Consider the following 14,052-nt stretch of genomic DNA (forward strand, 5'->3'; position numbering starts at 1 on the left):
AGTCCAGTGCTTTTAGGAAGAAGCGCACCCAGGGAAACAAAATCCAAGTCAACTGAAGAGTTTTGTGCTGTGGAACAGACTTGTGGTCATCAGTTTCCTACTCCGTGAAGTGGAAAGAATAGACTACATCACAGGTGGTTGTGAGAGGATTAAATGTGACATGCAGAAAGGTTAGATGTAGTAAATGCTCAATTAAGTGTTAGCTGTGAGCAGTACCCAATTTCCTCATGAGTTTTCATACAAATCAACGAATTATACATATTAATTCATTTATTTAATGAATATTTATTGAATATGCCAGGCTCTGTTGTAGACTGAGAAATGAGCCTGAAAAAAAGGACAAAGATGCTTGCCTTCAAATGGCAGTAGTTAACAACCAAGTAAAATACGTTACAATTTTAAAAATGCTATGATACATAGTTATAAGTGCTATAGAAATAATAGAGCAGGGAAAAGAGAGATTTTTAGGGTTTTCAGTTTTAAATAGGGTGGGACAAGACAAACACCAGTTTTGAGCAGACAAATGATATCCATGTTTCCAAAGGTCCACTCTGGCTGTTGTGAGAGACCAAACTTGGGGTGAGGGAGGTGGCAAGGAAAAGCAAGAAGGCCAGTTAAGGAATTACTGTGGTAATCCAGATGCCTGTATCAGATGGTACCAGTTTGACTTCTAGCCAGAAGGATTTGCTGACAAACTCGATGTGTTGGGTGAGGGAGTAAGGAAAGCATAATTCTAAGGTTTTGAATTGGGGCATTTGATGTTTGTAAGAGTTGAGAATCCTGATTTTCAGAGTTATGTTGCCAAAGGCAGCAGAATACCAAGGCTCATAATTTAGTAAAGATAATATAGTGTAAGGATTGATCCTTGCTGTGGGTCTGTCCACATTGACTCCTGGGCCAAGTATTCAATCAATAGATATATCTTAGGCAAATCATTTAACCTTTCTGTCCCTAGTTTCCTCCTCCATAATAGGACCTAATCATTGGGTTGCTGCAAGGCTTAAATAATTTCACACTCAAAAAACCCTTAGAAAAGTGTCTGACAGTGCTCAATTTATGTTATAGTGCTCAATTTATGTTAACCATTACATAACTATTGTTGGTCACCTCCTAGCTCTTTTCACTATTTGGGTCTTTATTGAGCTCTGCTATGTTCATAGGCAAACTTCTCATACATTGCAGAAAACACACCATCTTTATCACTTAATTCTTAATTTTTTACTTGTGGCAAGTCATACCTAATGATCCATGGTGTTACGACTTAGGCTAAAGTTCCTTTTGAAAGATATCACTATAGCCGAAACCGGTTTGGCTCAGTGGATAGAGCATCGGCCTGCGGACTGAAAGGTCCCAGGTTCGATTCCGGTCAAGGGCATGTACCTTGGTTGCGGGCACATCCCCCCGTAGCGGGTGTGCAAGAGGCAGCTGATCGATGTTTCCAACTCTCTATCCCTCTCTCTTCCTCTCTGTAAAAAAATCAATAAAATATATTTAAAAAAAGAGAAAGATATCACTATAACAACTAACCTCACTTTTAGTAAAAATAAGCTAAGTAGTGAGCTAAATTTGATGGTACACCTGTGAGGCTTGAGTGTGCTATGGCATAAAAGCACTTTCACACATTGGTGGTAGCCATCTTCCAAGATGGCCCCAATTATTCTTGCCTTCTAGTATTAATGAACTGAGTAGATTCCTCCCATAATGAAACAGGCTGTTATGTGTGACCAGCAGAATATGGCAGAAAATGTAACTTCTGAATTTAGGTCATAAAAGGCATTAATGCTTCTGTCTTTGGATGCTTGGATGATTTACTGTGGGGAAGTCAGCCAACATGTCATGAATTTGCTCAGGCAGCCTTGTGGAGAGGAACTGAGTCCTCCTGTCAACAGCCAGCTTCATTCAGCTTGCCAGCTATGTTAGTAAGCCACTTTGGAAGCAGATCATCCAGCCCCAGTCAAGCCTTCAGATAAGTGCAGCCCCATGTAGCACCTGATTGCAACCTCATGAGACACACTGACTGAGCAGAACTGCCCAGCCAACCAGCTCAGGATTTCCTGACCCAGAGAAAACATAAGCTATTAAGTGATTATTGTTGTTTTTAGCCACTAAGTTTTCAGGTGACTTGTTACAAAGTAATAGTACTGGAACGGAAAACCTAAAGGTGGCCCTCAGACAGATCCAGTATTAGGGTTTCTAACTGTTGGCCCCCAGTATTACTCAAGCCACTCTTTATTACCTGAACCCACTGTTTCGGAAAATAAAAAAATTTGCCCTGGGCTTCCTTTTACTGAAACACAGAAGTTAAGGGGGATGCGGGGTGGGGTGGGAAAACTGGTAGTTTTAAAGAAAATCTTCCAAATAAATGTAAATAACACATCAAAAAAACATGAATTTTGTTATTTTTTGAGTCACCAAAGCAGTGTATTGTTAGCACCAAACCTCTACCTCAAATTTGAGTTGGGCAACATTTTTACTAGACCACAGAATTTGCAAGAGAAACAGATCAACTCTAGAATAGTGGGGCGGGGGGGGGGGGGGGGGGGGGAGCAAAGATTAATCCATAGGCAACTGGGCAATACTCAACAATTCTACTCATCTATTGCTTACAAGCTACCTTTACTATTAGAGATGACTTCTTTAAAGTATATTCTAGAAATCATTAAAGGTATGGAAGAGAATTTATTTAGCTTCGTGAGGCTTTACTTTCACAATAATAATATACCCTTGGCACAGGAAGACCCTTTAAAGTTTCATAAATTGCCTTAACAAAGTAAATATTTACGTTGATTTTATGAAGCTTTCAGACATTAAGTTTGAGAAAGTTAATGATTAGCACAATTTGCACACATTATCACAATCAAAACAGTAAACCAAAGAACAAGATTTTCTTAACACCCCTAGAAACATAATAGCAATTTCTATTCAAACATTATACCTCTGCTATATTAATTTTGATGTCTGATTTTATACTGGCTTATTTTTCCCCCCTGAAAATAGGTTACTAATAATCTTTTGTGTTAACTCCATAGTCTTAATACCCCAAATCACTGGATATACCTTGGCTCTATTATTATCATTTAGAGTAGAATGTGCTTACTAAGCCAGTTATACTCCAGTAACTTTGTGAATGAAAGAAAAAAAAAAATAGCTAAGAGAATTAAGAACAAATAATGGAGTCACTATTTCACCTATCCTCATCCTATTTCAGGAAAATCACTTCCAAAAAGCAATTCTGCCTGATAAATTAATGTTTAAACAGAAACTGAAAGAAAAGTGAAATTATGGGAAATCTATGATGGTTTATTAGACATTGTGTGCTTTTAATAGTTCAACACTGGTAATACTTGATAACCAAGAGTAAATTAATAGACTAACATTTTTAAATGTGTACTTTAATAAGTATAAAGTATATAAACAATTAGGTAAGCTTGTGGAAAAGCTGCCAAGATACATAAATTAAGAAATACAAGTATCTATCTAAGTTTTCTATATTTCTTTTCTTTTTTACAGAATATTAAAGTTGTTAATGTATAATTTCTCATTAGTCAGTTTGGAAGTCCTTTATTGTAAAGACTATTCTTTGTTTGATAACAAACAGCAGCCACAGTGTCAGTGATTATTCAGGACCTCCACGCTGAAAAATAAAAAATAACAACAAGATTAGGTGTCAAATTTACAGGAAAAAATGTTTTCATGGCCACTATACAAATTTACACTATTTTAAGTAAATGATCTTTAGTTTTTTAAAACAATTTCAGGTTTTCTCATTGCTTTATGGCACTCATAGAAATGTTATAAATAATTTCAGTTCTTGAAGGGATTCAGGTTAAACCAGATCAGTGGTCCTCAAATTTCGTGGTCTCAGAAACTCTTTACACTCTGAAAAATTGAGAACGCTAATTGAGCTTTTTTTTATGTGCTTATGTTGATTGCTTCTACACATCATACTTCTACACATATATTTCTTCATGCACGTAAACTGAGGGCTTGGACATGGTTTATTTCTCATAGTCGTGGCCTATTAGACCATCCGTATCTTAGTTATGGACACACCATGACAAGACAATGGGGAAGACATGTAAATCAGCATATGAAATTCCAAAAGCCAAATACTTTAAGATGTTTTGCATAATATTGTGATAAAGACCAACAACATACTTGGATATATTCGACTTCTTCTTGAGAGACAAGTTTCCTTCTGTATTTCTGAGGTAATGTTTTTACTATTTCTGCAGTGTCTGGTGGACCCTGATGCATCAGCCAGTCTGACGATTTACTTCCCTTAGGATGCTGTGAAATTGAAGAAGAGTGAGAAGGTACTCCTGTTGATCTCACAGCTTCTGATACTGAAATTTAAAAAATGTAATTAGAGAAATTGTTCAGGTATCTTAAAATACTATTTTGTGTTCTCTATTATTGAAAAACTAGTCATTCTTGAAATAAGTATTATAATTCTGAGAAGTAAAGTATTAGAGAGTAACTTAGTTTGGTAGCTATATATAATTTCATAAAGTTCTTAAAAAAAGGAGGTAATGTTAAACAAGTGAGTTACTAAATTGAACAAATTTATAAAATAATGAAATTTCTAGATAGTGGAATTGAACCCATTTAGATAACCTACATTACTTAAGTTTTGTCATATGGTGGAATTTACAGGTAATATCTTACAATGGGGAATAAGAATTTTGGTAACTATAGATGAGATTAGTTTTCTCAATACTTTTTCATCACCTATATCTTAATTCAAGCATTACAATAAGTTAAAAACATCTGTATAAAATTTGTTAAAATTCTCCCTGAATTAAGGATCAAATAGCTTATAATAAAGACAGAGAAAGAGGACCTGGTAAAAAAGGAGAGGTCAGAAAAAAACTTGTTCAGAATCTTTAGTTACTTTATGATTATTGAGGTTTATAGCAATCAAAGAAACATTTACTGATTGAATGGATAAATGAGTCAATGAAAGAAAAGGTTAGCTGGGAGAGAAATATGGAAATGGTTATTATTCCTCACAATATCTGCAAATGTGTGGGAGATTATTCTAAAGGATAGAAGGAAAGAAAGAACAAAAATTCCCCTGTATAAACTCAATATCATTAAAAATTCAGAGACTTCTACTATTGTGTCATTACCTTTTTAAATGGAAGTAGTAAGTTAATTTTTACTTGCATGGAACCTAAAGTATGTACCATTTTATTTCTTTTTTGTTTGTTTTAAATATATTTTTATTGATTTCAGAGAGGAAGGGAGAGGAAGAGAAAGAGAGAGAGAGGAGAAATATCAATGATGAGAGAGAATCACTGATTAGCTGTCTCCAGCATGCCCCTACCGGGGAGCCTGCAACCTGGGCATATGGCCTTGACCAGAATCAAACCTGGGACCCTTCAGTCTGCAGGCTGATGCTCTATCCACTGAGCAAAACCAGCTAGGGTGGTATGTACCATTTTCATCTAAGCTACCGAATCTACCTGATTTTAAAATGAAAAATATTACCTATAATAGGATATTCATGTATAAATATACACCTTTGGAAAAAAAAATATGCCTTGGTCAGGTAGCTCAGTGGGTTAGAGCGCTAAAGTTCGATCCCAGTCAGGGCACATAAAAGAATCAACCAATCTATACGAATAAAAGCATATTATGCTAATTAGATCGAATGACCTTCCGGACAGCCTTCCAGATGTCCTTTTGGACAAAGCCACGGTGGCAGAGTCAGTTAGAGGCAATCAGGCTGGCAGTGGAGCAGTTAGGGGTGATCAGGCCAGCAGGGAAGCAGTTAGGGGTGATCAGGCCGGAAGGGAGCAGTTAGGGGCATCAGGCTGGCAGGCAGAGGTGGTTAGGGGTGATCAGGCAGGCAGGCAGGCGAGCAGTTAGGAGCCAGCGGTCCCGGATTGCGAGAGGGATGTCTGACTGCTGGTTTAGGGCTGATCCCACAGGACATCCCTCGAGGGGTCCCATATTGGAGAGGTTGCAGGCCGGGCTGAGGGACCCCGCCTTCCCCTCCCCCCAGCCCCCGGTGCATGAATTTCATGCACCGGGCCTCTAGTGAATACATAAATAAGTGGAACAACAGAATCAATGTTTTTTTCCTCCTCCTCTCTCCCCCTCCCTTTAAAGTCAATAAATGAAAATTTTAAAAATCTAAAGTACAACTTACCATTTGGTTTAGGATTATCTCTTCTGTTAGGGAACCTTATTAATGGAGTATGTGGCTTGACTACCTAAAGGAAAAAAAAATGCACAAAAAAGATGAAACACTAAAATAAACTCATTAACTATATATACAAGAAAATCTACTGAACCACGTAGATACCTTCATTAAAATAAAATACCTTAGTATTTGATAGCAATTTTTACTTTGTTAGCAATTTTAAATTTTACTATTTTACTCTTCCCCAACCGGAAAGCTGGTCTATGAATTATTAACTTGTTTATCTTATCTGCTTTTCATAATAACTTTGTACTTTATACATCACAAGACATTTTACTGTACTCCCAACTGGCCTCAAAGACAACTCTATGAAAAAGATGACATGGATTTTATGTTGTGTGACTTAATATCACCCTGTTGATTGATAAGAATTGGAAGTTTCCTGACTTGAATTGAGTGTTGTTCCCCTGCTCTGTTACTGTTTAGCAGTTTAGAATAGGACAAAAAGCATATTGAAAATTAGGTAATTAAAAAAATACTTTTTCTGAGTAAAAAAGTAATGTGGTCTGTGTAAAATATTTGGAAAAAATGCAGAAAAGCACAAAGAGGAAAACTATAATCCCCAAACCCACATAAAACAGGTTTAAACATTTGATAATCCTTTTAGTCTTTTTCCTCTACCTATAGAAATACATACTTTTGCCCTAGCCGGTGTGGCTCAGTGGATAGAGCGTCGGCCTGCAGACTGAGGGGTCCCGGGTTTGATTCCGGTCAAGGGCATGTACCTGGGTTGCGGGCACATCCCCAGTGGGAGGTGTGCAGGAGGCAGCTAATTGATGTTTCTCTCTCATCGAAGTTTCTAATTCTCAGTCCCTCTCCCTTCCTCTCTGTAAAAAATCAATAAAATATATATATTTTAAAAAGAAAGACATACTTTTCATTGCCCTAAATCACCATGCCATTTCCGTACCCATTCAGTCTCTGCCCAGTCCCACACATTTCATGCCTTCCCTTTCATCTGACTGCTTATCTTTTAAAACTGCTCAAATATCACTCTGCTCTAAGAAACTTCCCGATTCCAAAATCTGATATTTCTACTTTGTGTTTCCATGGTATTCTGAACATCTTAAGAATACTGTGCAGCAGACAGATAAATGAGCCAATGATGTACAGGAGAGCTAAGCTCCTGGAAAGGCAGAGTCAGAGAACTCAGCACTTCTGCAGCGGTGCCTGATACATAACATAATAAGTGCTCAAGAAACATCTGCCAAGTGAGTGAATAGACGGTATTTTCCGGCGTATAAGACGACTGGGCGTATAAGATTTTCCTGGGTTAAAAAGTCGTCTTATACGCCGGAAAATACGGTAACTCTGCTTTTCTGGTATATATACCATATATATAATAAGTATACATGTATATACCGTATTTTCCGGCGTATAAGACGACTTTTTAAAAAAATATATATTTTATTGATTTTTTACAGAGAGGAAGGGAGAGGGATAGAGAGTTAAAAACATCGATCAGCTGCCTCCTGCACACCCCCTACTGGTACATGCCCCCGACCGGAATCGAACCTGGGACCTTTCAGTCCGCAGGCTGACGCTCTATTCACTGAGCCAAACCGGCTTCGGCATAAGACGACTTTTTAACCCAGGAAAATCTTATATGCCTAGTCGTCTTATACACCGGAAAATATGGTATTTATTTGTATGGTAGGCCTAAGTATATAGGCATGTAAGTATATAGACACACACTTAACAATACAGGGGTGGGCAAAAGTAGGTTTACAGGGTTTACAGTTGTAATACAAATACCTGATAAATACAAGAATAAATTGTGTTTCCTATACTTACAACTGTAAACCTACTTTTACCCACCTCTAGATACATCAGAGAGAAAGAATCCATTTCAACATTGCATTTGAATACTTAAAACTATAATGTAATATGCCCTTATAGGTTAAATTCCCACACTATTTGGGATCCCCTTTTTAAAAAAATACATAGCCAGGCTGGTGTTGCTCAGTGGTTGAGCATGAACCTATGAACCAGGAGGTCACGGTTCCATTCCTGGTCAGGGCACATGCCTGGATTGTGGGCTTGATCCCCAGTGGGGGCTGTTCAGGAGGCAGCCAATTAGTGATTCTCACCATTGATGTTTCTGTTTCCCGCTTCCTTCTCTCTATGAAATCAATAAAAACATATTTTAAAAAAATAACTAAAAATACATAAAAGTAGAAAGAGTCCTGATAAACACATTACACAACTTCAACAGTAATACAGTCAATCTTATTTCATCACCCTTTTCCCTATAAGGGGAAAAAATTTAATAATTTGGACTGCACTAAAAATAAAACAAAGATCTTTAATACATCAAGAAAAAAAAATCCAAATTTAAAAATACCAACTAGTTAAAAAAAATTTCGTAACAGACCAAAGGTTAATAGCCATATTAGAACTTGTAAGCATAGGAAAATGGGTAAGAAGTCTCTTCACAGGTAAAGAAATAAAAGAGCTCTTAACTATATGAAAAGATGATTAGCCTCATGTATAAGATAAATGAAAGTTAAAAGTACATGGTAATACTTTTCATCAATTAGATTTTTAAAAAAATATATTTTGTTGATTTTTTACAGAGAGGAAGGGAGAGGGACAGAGAATTAGAAACATCGATGAGGGAGAAACATCGATGAGGGAGAAACATCGATCAGCTGCCTCCTGCAAGCCCCCCACTGGGGATGTGCCTGCAACCAAGGTACATGCCCTTGACCAGAATTGAACCCGGGACCCCTCAGTCTGCAGGCTGACGTTCTATCCACTGAGCCAAACCAGTCAGGGCAATTAGATTTTTTGTTTTTTGTTTTTTTGTTAATCCTCACCCAATGATATTTTTCCATTGTATTTTAGGGAGAGTGGAAGAGAGAGGGAAAGACAGAGGAAACATTGATGTGAAACACATCAATTGGGAGGAGCCTGCAACCAAGGTACATGCCCTTTCCACAGGCTGACACTCTATCCCTTGAGCCAAACTAGCTAGGGCCATCAATTAGATTTTAATGTACAAGTTGGATAATACAAGACTGTTGGGAAGGCTGTAGGGAAGCAGGCATTCATTCATTACTATAAGAATGCATCCTTTTTAATGAAACCCTAATATGCAAATTGACCGACCGGTCACTATGATGCGCACTGACGCGCACTGACTACCGGGGGCAGATGCTCAATGCAGGAGCTGCCTCCTGGTGATCAGTGTGCTCCCACAGGGGGAGCGCTGCTCAGCCAGAAGGGAAGTGGGCCTAAGCCAGCAGTTGGACATCCCCTGAGGGATGCGAGTACATATTAGCATGTACTGCTTTGTATTATGAATATCTGAGTCAAAGTCTTTGCAACTCTTTCCGTATTGTATACCTCAAAGTATCTTTTTTTCATATATCAGTAGTTAGTTCTTTACTATTACTGTGTACTGTTCCATTTTAACACATCTACCACAATTTGTTTATCCTGTTAATGGACATCTGGATTGTTTCTGGTTTGGGGGTTGTTATGGATAAAGTAGCTATGGACATTTTTATATGAGTCACTTTTTATATAGGTATATGCACTTATTACTCTTGGGTATAAACCTAGGAATAGACTTGCTGGGTCAAAGGGTAGGTATGTTTAATTATTAGAGATCGACAAGAGTTTCCCAAAGTGGCTGTACCATTTTATATTCCTAACAGCAATGTATGAGGGTTTGGGTACTTCATATTCTCAGCATCACTTGGTATTGTCAGTCTTTTCTATTTTAATCATCAGATGGGTGTAGTAGTACTTCCTGGGTTTCATTTGTATTTTCCTGGCAAGTAATGATATTTAGCATCTTTTCACAGGCTTATTGCTCATTTGGTATCTTCTTTTGTGCAGAATCATTTTTTTTACCCCATTTTAAAATTGGGATATATATTATGATACCAGTTCTTTGACAGATGTTTGCCGTATCCCAACAATCTTTATTTTTTTTTAATTTTTTAAAAAAATATATTTTATTGATTTTTTACAGAGAGGAAAGGAGAGGGATAGAGAGTTAGAAACATCGATGAGAGAGAAACATCGATCAGCTGCCTCCTGCACACCCCCTGCTGGGGATGTGCCCGCAACCAAGGTACATGCCCTTGACCGGAATCGAACCTGGGACCCTTGAGTCCACAGGCCGATGCTTTATCCACTGAGCCACACCGGTTAGGGCCCAACAATCTTTAATTAGTTAATGCTCAATAACTACCCAATAAATGAGTAAATGAGGATCATTTGTTGCAATGGGACTAAAAGAGTGGGATCTGGGATTATCTTTCAGACTTTTTTTTGTAATCTTCACCTGAGGACATGCTAATTGATTTTAGAGAGAGGGGGACTGGAGGGGGTGGGAAGGGGGAGAGGGGGAGAGAGGGAGAGGGGGAGAGGGCAAGAAGGGAAGAAGGGGAGAAGGGGAGAGGGGGAGAGGGGGAGAGGGGGAGAGAGAAAGATGTGAGAGAAACATTGAGATGGGTTACACCTCCCAAGGGTTCCCACTGGGGATCAAACCAGCAACCCAGTCTGTGACCTGACCAGGAACAATCCAACCCACAATCTTTTTATTTTATTGATTGATTGATTTTTTTTTTTATAGAGAGGAAGGGAGAGGGATAGAGAGCTAGAAACATCGATGAGAGAGAAATATCGACCAGCTGCCTCCTGCACACCCCCTACCGGGGATGTGCCTGCAACCAATGTACATGCCCTTGACCGGAATCGAAGCCGGGACCCTTCAGTCCGCAGACCGATGCTCTACCACTGAGCCAAACCAGTTTCGGCAACCAACCCACAATCTTTTGGTGCAACTGAGTCACACCGGCTAGGGCAGACTGACACAATTTTAAGAAATACACTTATGCAAAGAGAAAAGCACTTTTCATATCAAAGTTAATAATACAATAATACACTTTCAGAGTTGAAAAAGATCATGTACACCAACCACAAAAGTGGAGATTATGTCCCTTTATATCCAATTTCACCTTCCTATTTAAGCTCGAGACCACAGCTGGAGAAGAAAAGCTATCAGGAGTTAATTAACGTGTGGATTAATGTGTAGTTCCTCCAGCTGTCATCTAAACTCAAGAGGAAAAAAAAGCTTGGGAAACCAACACTAAGACATGCATTACAGTTAATCTTTTTTTTTTTTCTTCTTAATTCCCTCCCATCCGCCTATAACCAGACATCTGAGTTGGTGGGGGAGACCCAGTCCAGGTCAAGGGCACCACTAGCTCTCGGCCTATTCCCAAGACCTTGAAGGGACACCCGGGGTCAGGACAGGGTTTGCTTCCTTGCACTCGCCGCTACCGCCTCCCTTTGATTGGCTGAGCCGGGCCATCGCAGACTATACTAGACACCGATTGGCCGGGCGACGGCCAGCAGCCCAGCCCGCAGGCTCCCGGGAGGGCTAGCAAGGTCCTCGCGGAGGACAGTGCAGGGGCCCCAAAGCAGCCATGTGCCTACCTGCTGCGCTGCGACATTCCCGCCGTCTGGCTCGAACCCTCAACTCCGGTCACCGGTTTGCTACCCGACCCAACGGGCTCCAGGTCTAATTCTCACACTCCCGGGCGGCGCCGCTGGCCCTGCTCTCGGCCGCGGCCACCGTACGGTCCCCGCCACCGCTTTTCTCCCCAGCGCCTTACCTACCTACAGTCAGCACCCTCCCTACCGCCCTCAGTGCGGAAAGGCGACCGAACCGCTTTACCTGCACGACCCTGCTGGCGGACGCCATCTTGCTGCCCATCACGACCCCGAGAAGGGGCAGCTTCCGGGGCGCTCGCGAGCCGCAGCGATAACCGGAGTGCTGGGCAGCCGGGGGCGGGCCCTTTATGTGGCGTCACGGGGGCGGGGCGAGCGGGCGGATCCTCCCCCTCTTCCCGCCTCGAACCCATGTTTCCCTTTGCTTCCTTTTGCAGACGAAGGTTTGTGATGTTGGGTTTATTTTGCTCGTTAGCCATGAGTGATATAGGACCATTTCCTCTCCAGAAAGCCAGTTTCTAATTTCAGTATAGAGTTTAATCCAATTATTCAGCCAATTATTTCTCTGACTTGGACTTTAAGAGGGAACACACAGGATAATCGAATCCCAGGAAAATGCAGTTTTTCAGATGATACTGATAATCTGTTGATTTGGGAATCACTAATATAGTGTGCATCGGATTCATTTAATGCTGTAATTTTGGATCAGGAAGACATTTAACAGAATGCTTTTTTTCTTAATGATAGAAACAGAAGTCTTTTTTAAAAAAAATGTTTTTATTGATTTCAGAGAGGAAGAGAGAGGGAGATAGAAACATCAATATGAGATAGAATCATTGATCGGATGCCTCCAGCACACCCCCTATTGGGTGGGGATGGAGCCCGCAACTTGGGCATGTGGTTTAATGTGTGGTTCCTCCAGCTGCCATTTAAACTCAGGGGAAAAAAGCGTGGGAAACTAACACTAAAACATGTATTACAGTTAATCTTTTTTTTTTTTTTAATTCCTTCCCATCCGGCCTATAACCAGAATAGAACCTGGGACCTTTCAGTCCGCAGGCCTACGCTCTCTCCATGGAGCCAAACCAGCTAGGGACAGAGTCGTTTTTAAAAAATATATATTTATTGATTTAAGAGAGGAAGACAGAAGGAGGCACAAACATCAATGATGAGAATCACTGATCAGCTGCCTCCTCTACTAGGGATCCAGTCGAAACCCATGCATCTGCCCTGACTCATAGGTCCATGCTCAACTACTGAGCAACACCAGCTGGGCAAGAATGTTTTTCTAGAAGAAAAATATTTTTACAATTTATGTTGACAATTTCCAAGAATATGCTGTGGCAAAAAGAACAAAATTACAAATAAATATGATTTATCAAAAGAAATGAAGTAACACTATAAATATTCCAAAGAAGTGTTTAGTATACAACTGTAGGCAAATCTCTGTATTTTTATTATTGACCTAAAGAATAGATTTCAAATGCTATTACACCTGCAGTGCATCTTCTCAAGTTGTTTAGTCTTTTAAAGAATGCTAAAAACACATTGTCTATAAAAGTGATCAACAGATCTAAATTAATAAAGAGCTCAAATCAGAATTTACAAAAGATGGAATGGGATGAATAAAAAGTGGCAAGTTATGTTTTTAAAAGCAACATTTGTTCTTTTTTAACTTATAAAAGTTATGCATGATAAATATAAGTACAAAAGAAACAAGTCACAATTCTTCTAAATATGTTTTTCTTCAAGGCTGAGGTGCATTTGAGTCTCTTTAAAGATACAGATGGGTTGGGGAATTAAAATGTTGGTCAAAGGGTACAAATTTACAGGTAGAATTTGAGTAAGTTTTGGATATAAAATGCATAGCATTGTGATTATAGCTAACACTACTGTATTATATACTTCAAATTTTCTAAGATACTAGATCCTAAATATTTTCACCACAAAAAAAAAATGTGACACGATGGAGATGTTAGCTAAAGCCATGGAGGTCAAATTCAACATGCTGTACACCTTAAACTTACACAATGTTATATATCAATTATATCCCAATAAAAAAAAGTTTGTAGCCCTATCCGGTTTGGCTCAATGGATAGTCAGCCTGTGAACTGATGGGTCCCAGGTTCCATTCCAGCCAGGGGCACATGCCTGGGTTGCAGGCTTGATCCCCAGTAGGGGGCGTGCAGGAGGCAGCCAATCAATGATTCCCTCTCATCATTGATGTTTCTCTCTCCCTTCCTCTCTGAAATCAATAAAGAAATATATATTTAAAAAAAAGTTTGTAGTGAGATAAATGTAAAATAAGATTTACTTGAATAAAATACAACTGACAGCCATAAAGATAAAGATGTGGATATACTTTTCTAATT

General features: G+C 39.3%; 1 protein-coding gene across 1 annotated transcript; it reads right to left on the reverse strand.

The window, feature by feature from the left end:
* Positions 1 to 2,328: 2,328 nt before the first annotated feature.
* KGD4 (alpha-ketoglutarate dehydrogenase subunit 4) lies at positions 2,329 to 12,013 on the reverse strand. The gene is made up of 4 exons (XM_079790962.1): positions 11,907 to 12,013; positions 6,158 to 6,221; positions 4,159 to 4,346; positions 2,329 to 3,634 (listed from the first exon to the last, which is right to left on the reverse strand). Exons 1-4 carry the CDS (start codon positions 11,943 to 11,945, stop codon positions 3,617 to 3,619), a joined length of 309 nt encoding a protein of 102 aa, XP_079647088.1. The 5' UTR covers positions 11,946 to 12,013; the 3' UTR covers positions 2,329 to 3,616.
* Between the last annotated feature and the right edge of the window lie 2,039 nt (positions 12,014 to 14,052).

Source organism: Cnephaeus nilssonii (assembly GCF_951640355.1).
Source record: "Cnephaeus nilssonii genome assembly, chromosome: 2".
Classification (NCBI taxonomy): domain Eukaryota; kingdom Metazoa; phylum Chordata; class Mammalia; order Chiroptera; family Vespertilionidae; genus Cnephaeus; species Cnephaeus nilssonii.

Coding starts and splice junctions, on each gene's coding strand:
- KGD4 (XM_079790962.1), bottom strand. CDS start 11,945: ATGGGCAGCAAGATGGCGTCCGCCAGCAGGGTCGTGCAG. Junction 6,222..11,906: donor CCGCCAGCAGGGTCGTGCAG/GTAAAGCGGTTC, acceptor TTTTTCCTTTAG/GTAGTCAAGCCACATACTCC. Junction 4,347..6,157: donor AGATAATCCTAAACCAAATG/GTAAGTTGTACT, acceptor TTTAAATTTCAG/TATCAGAAGCTGTGAGATCA.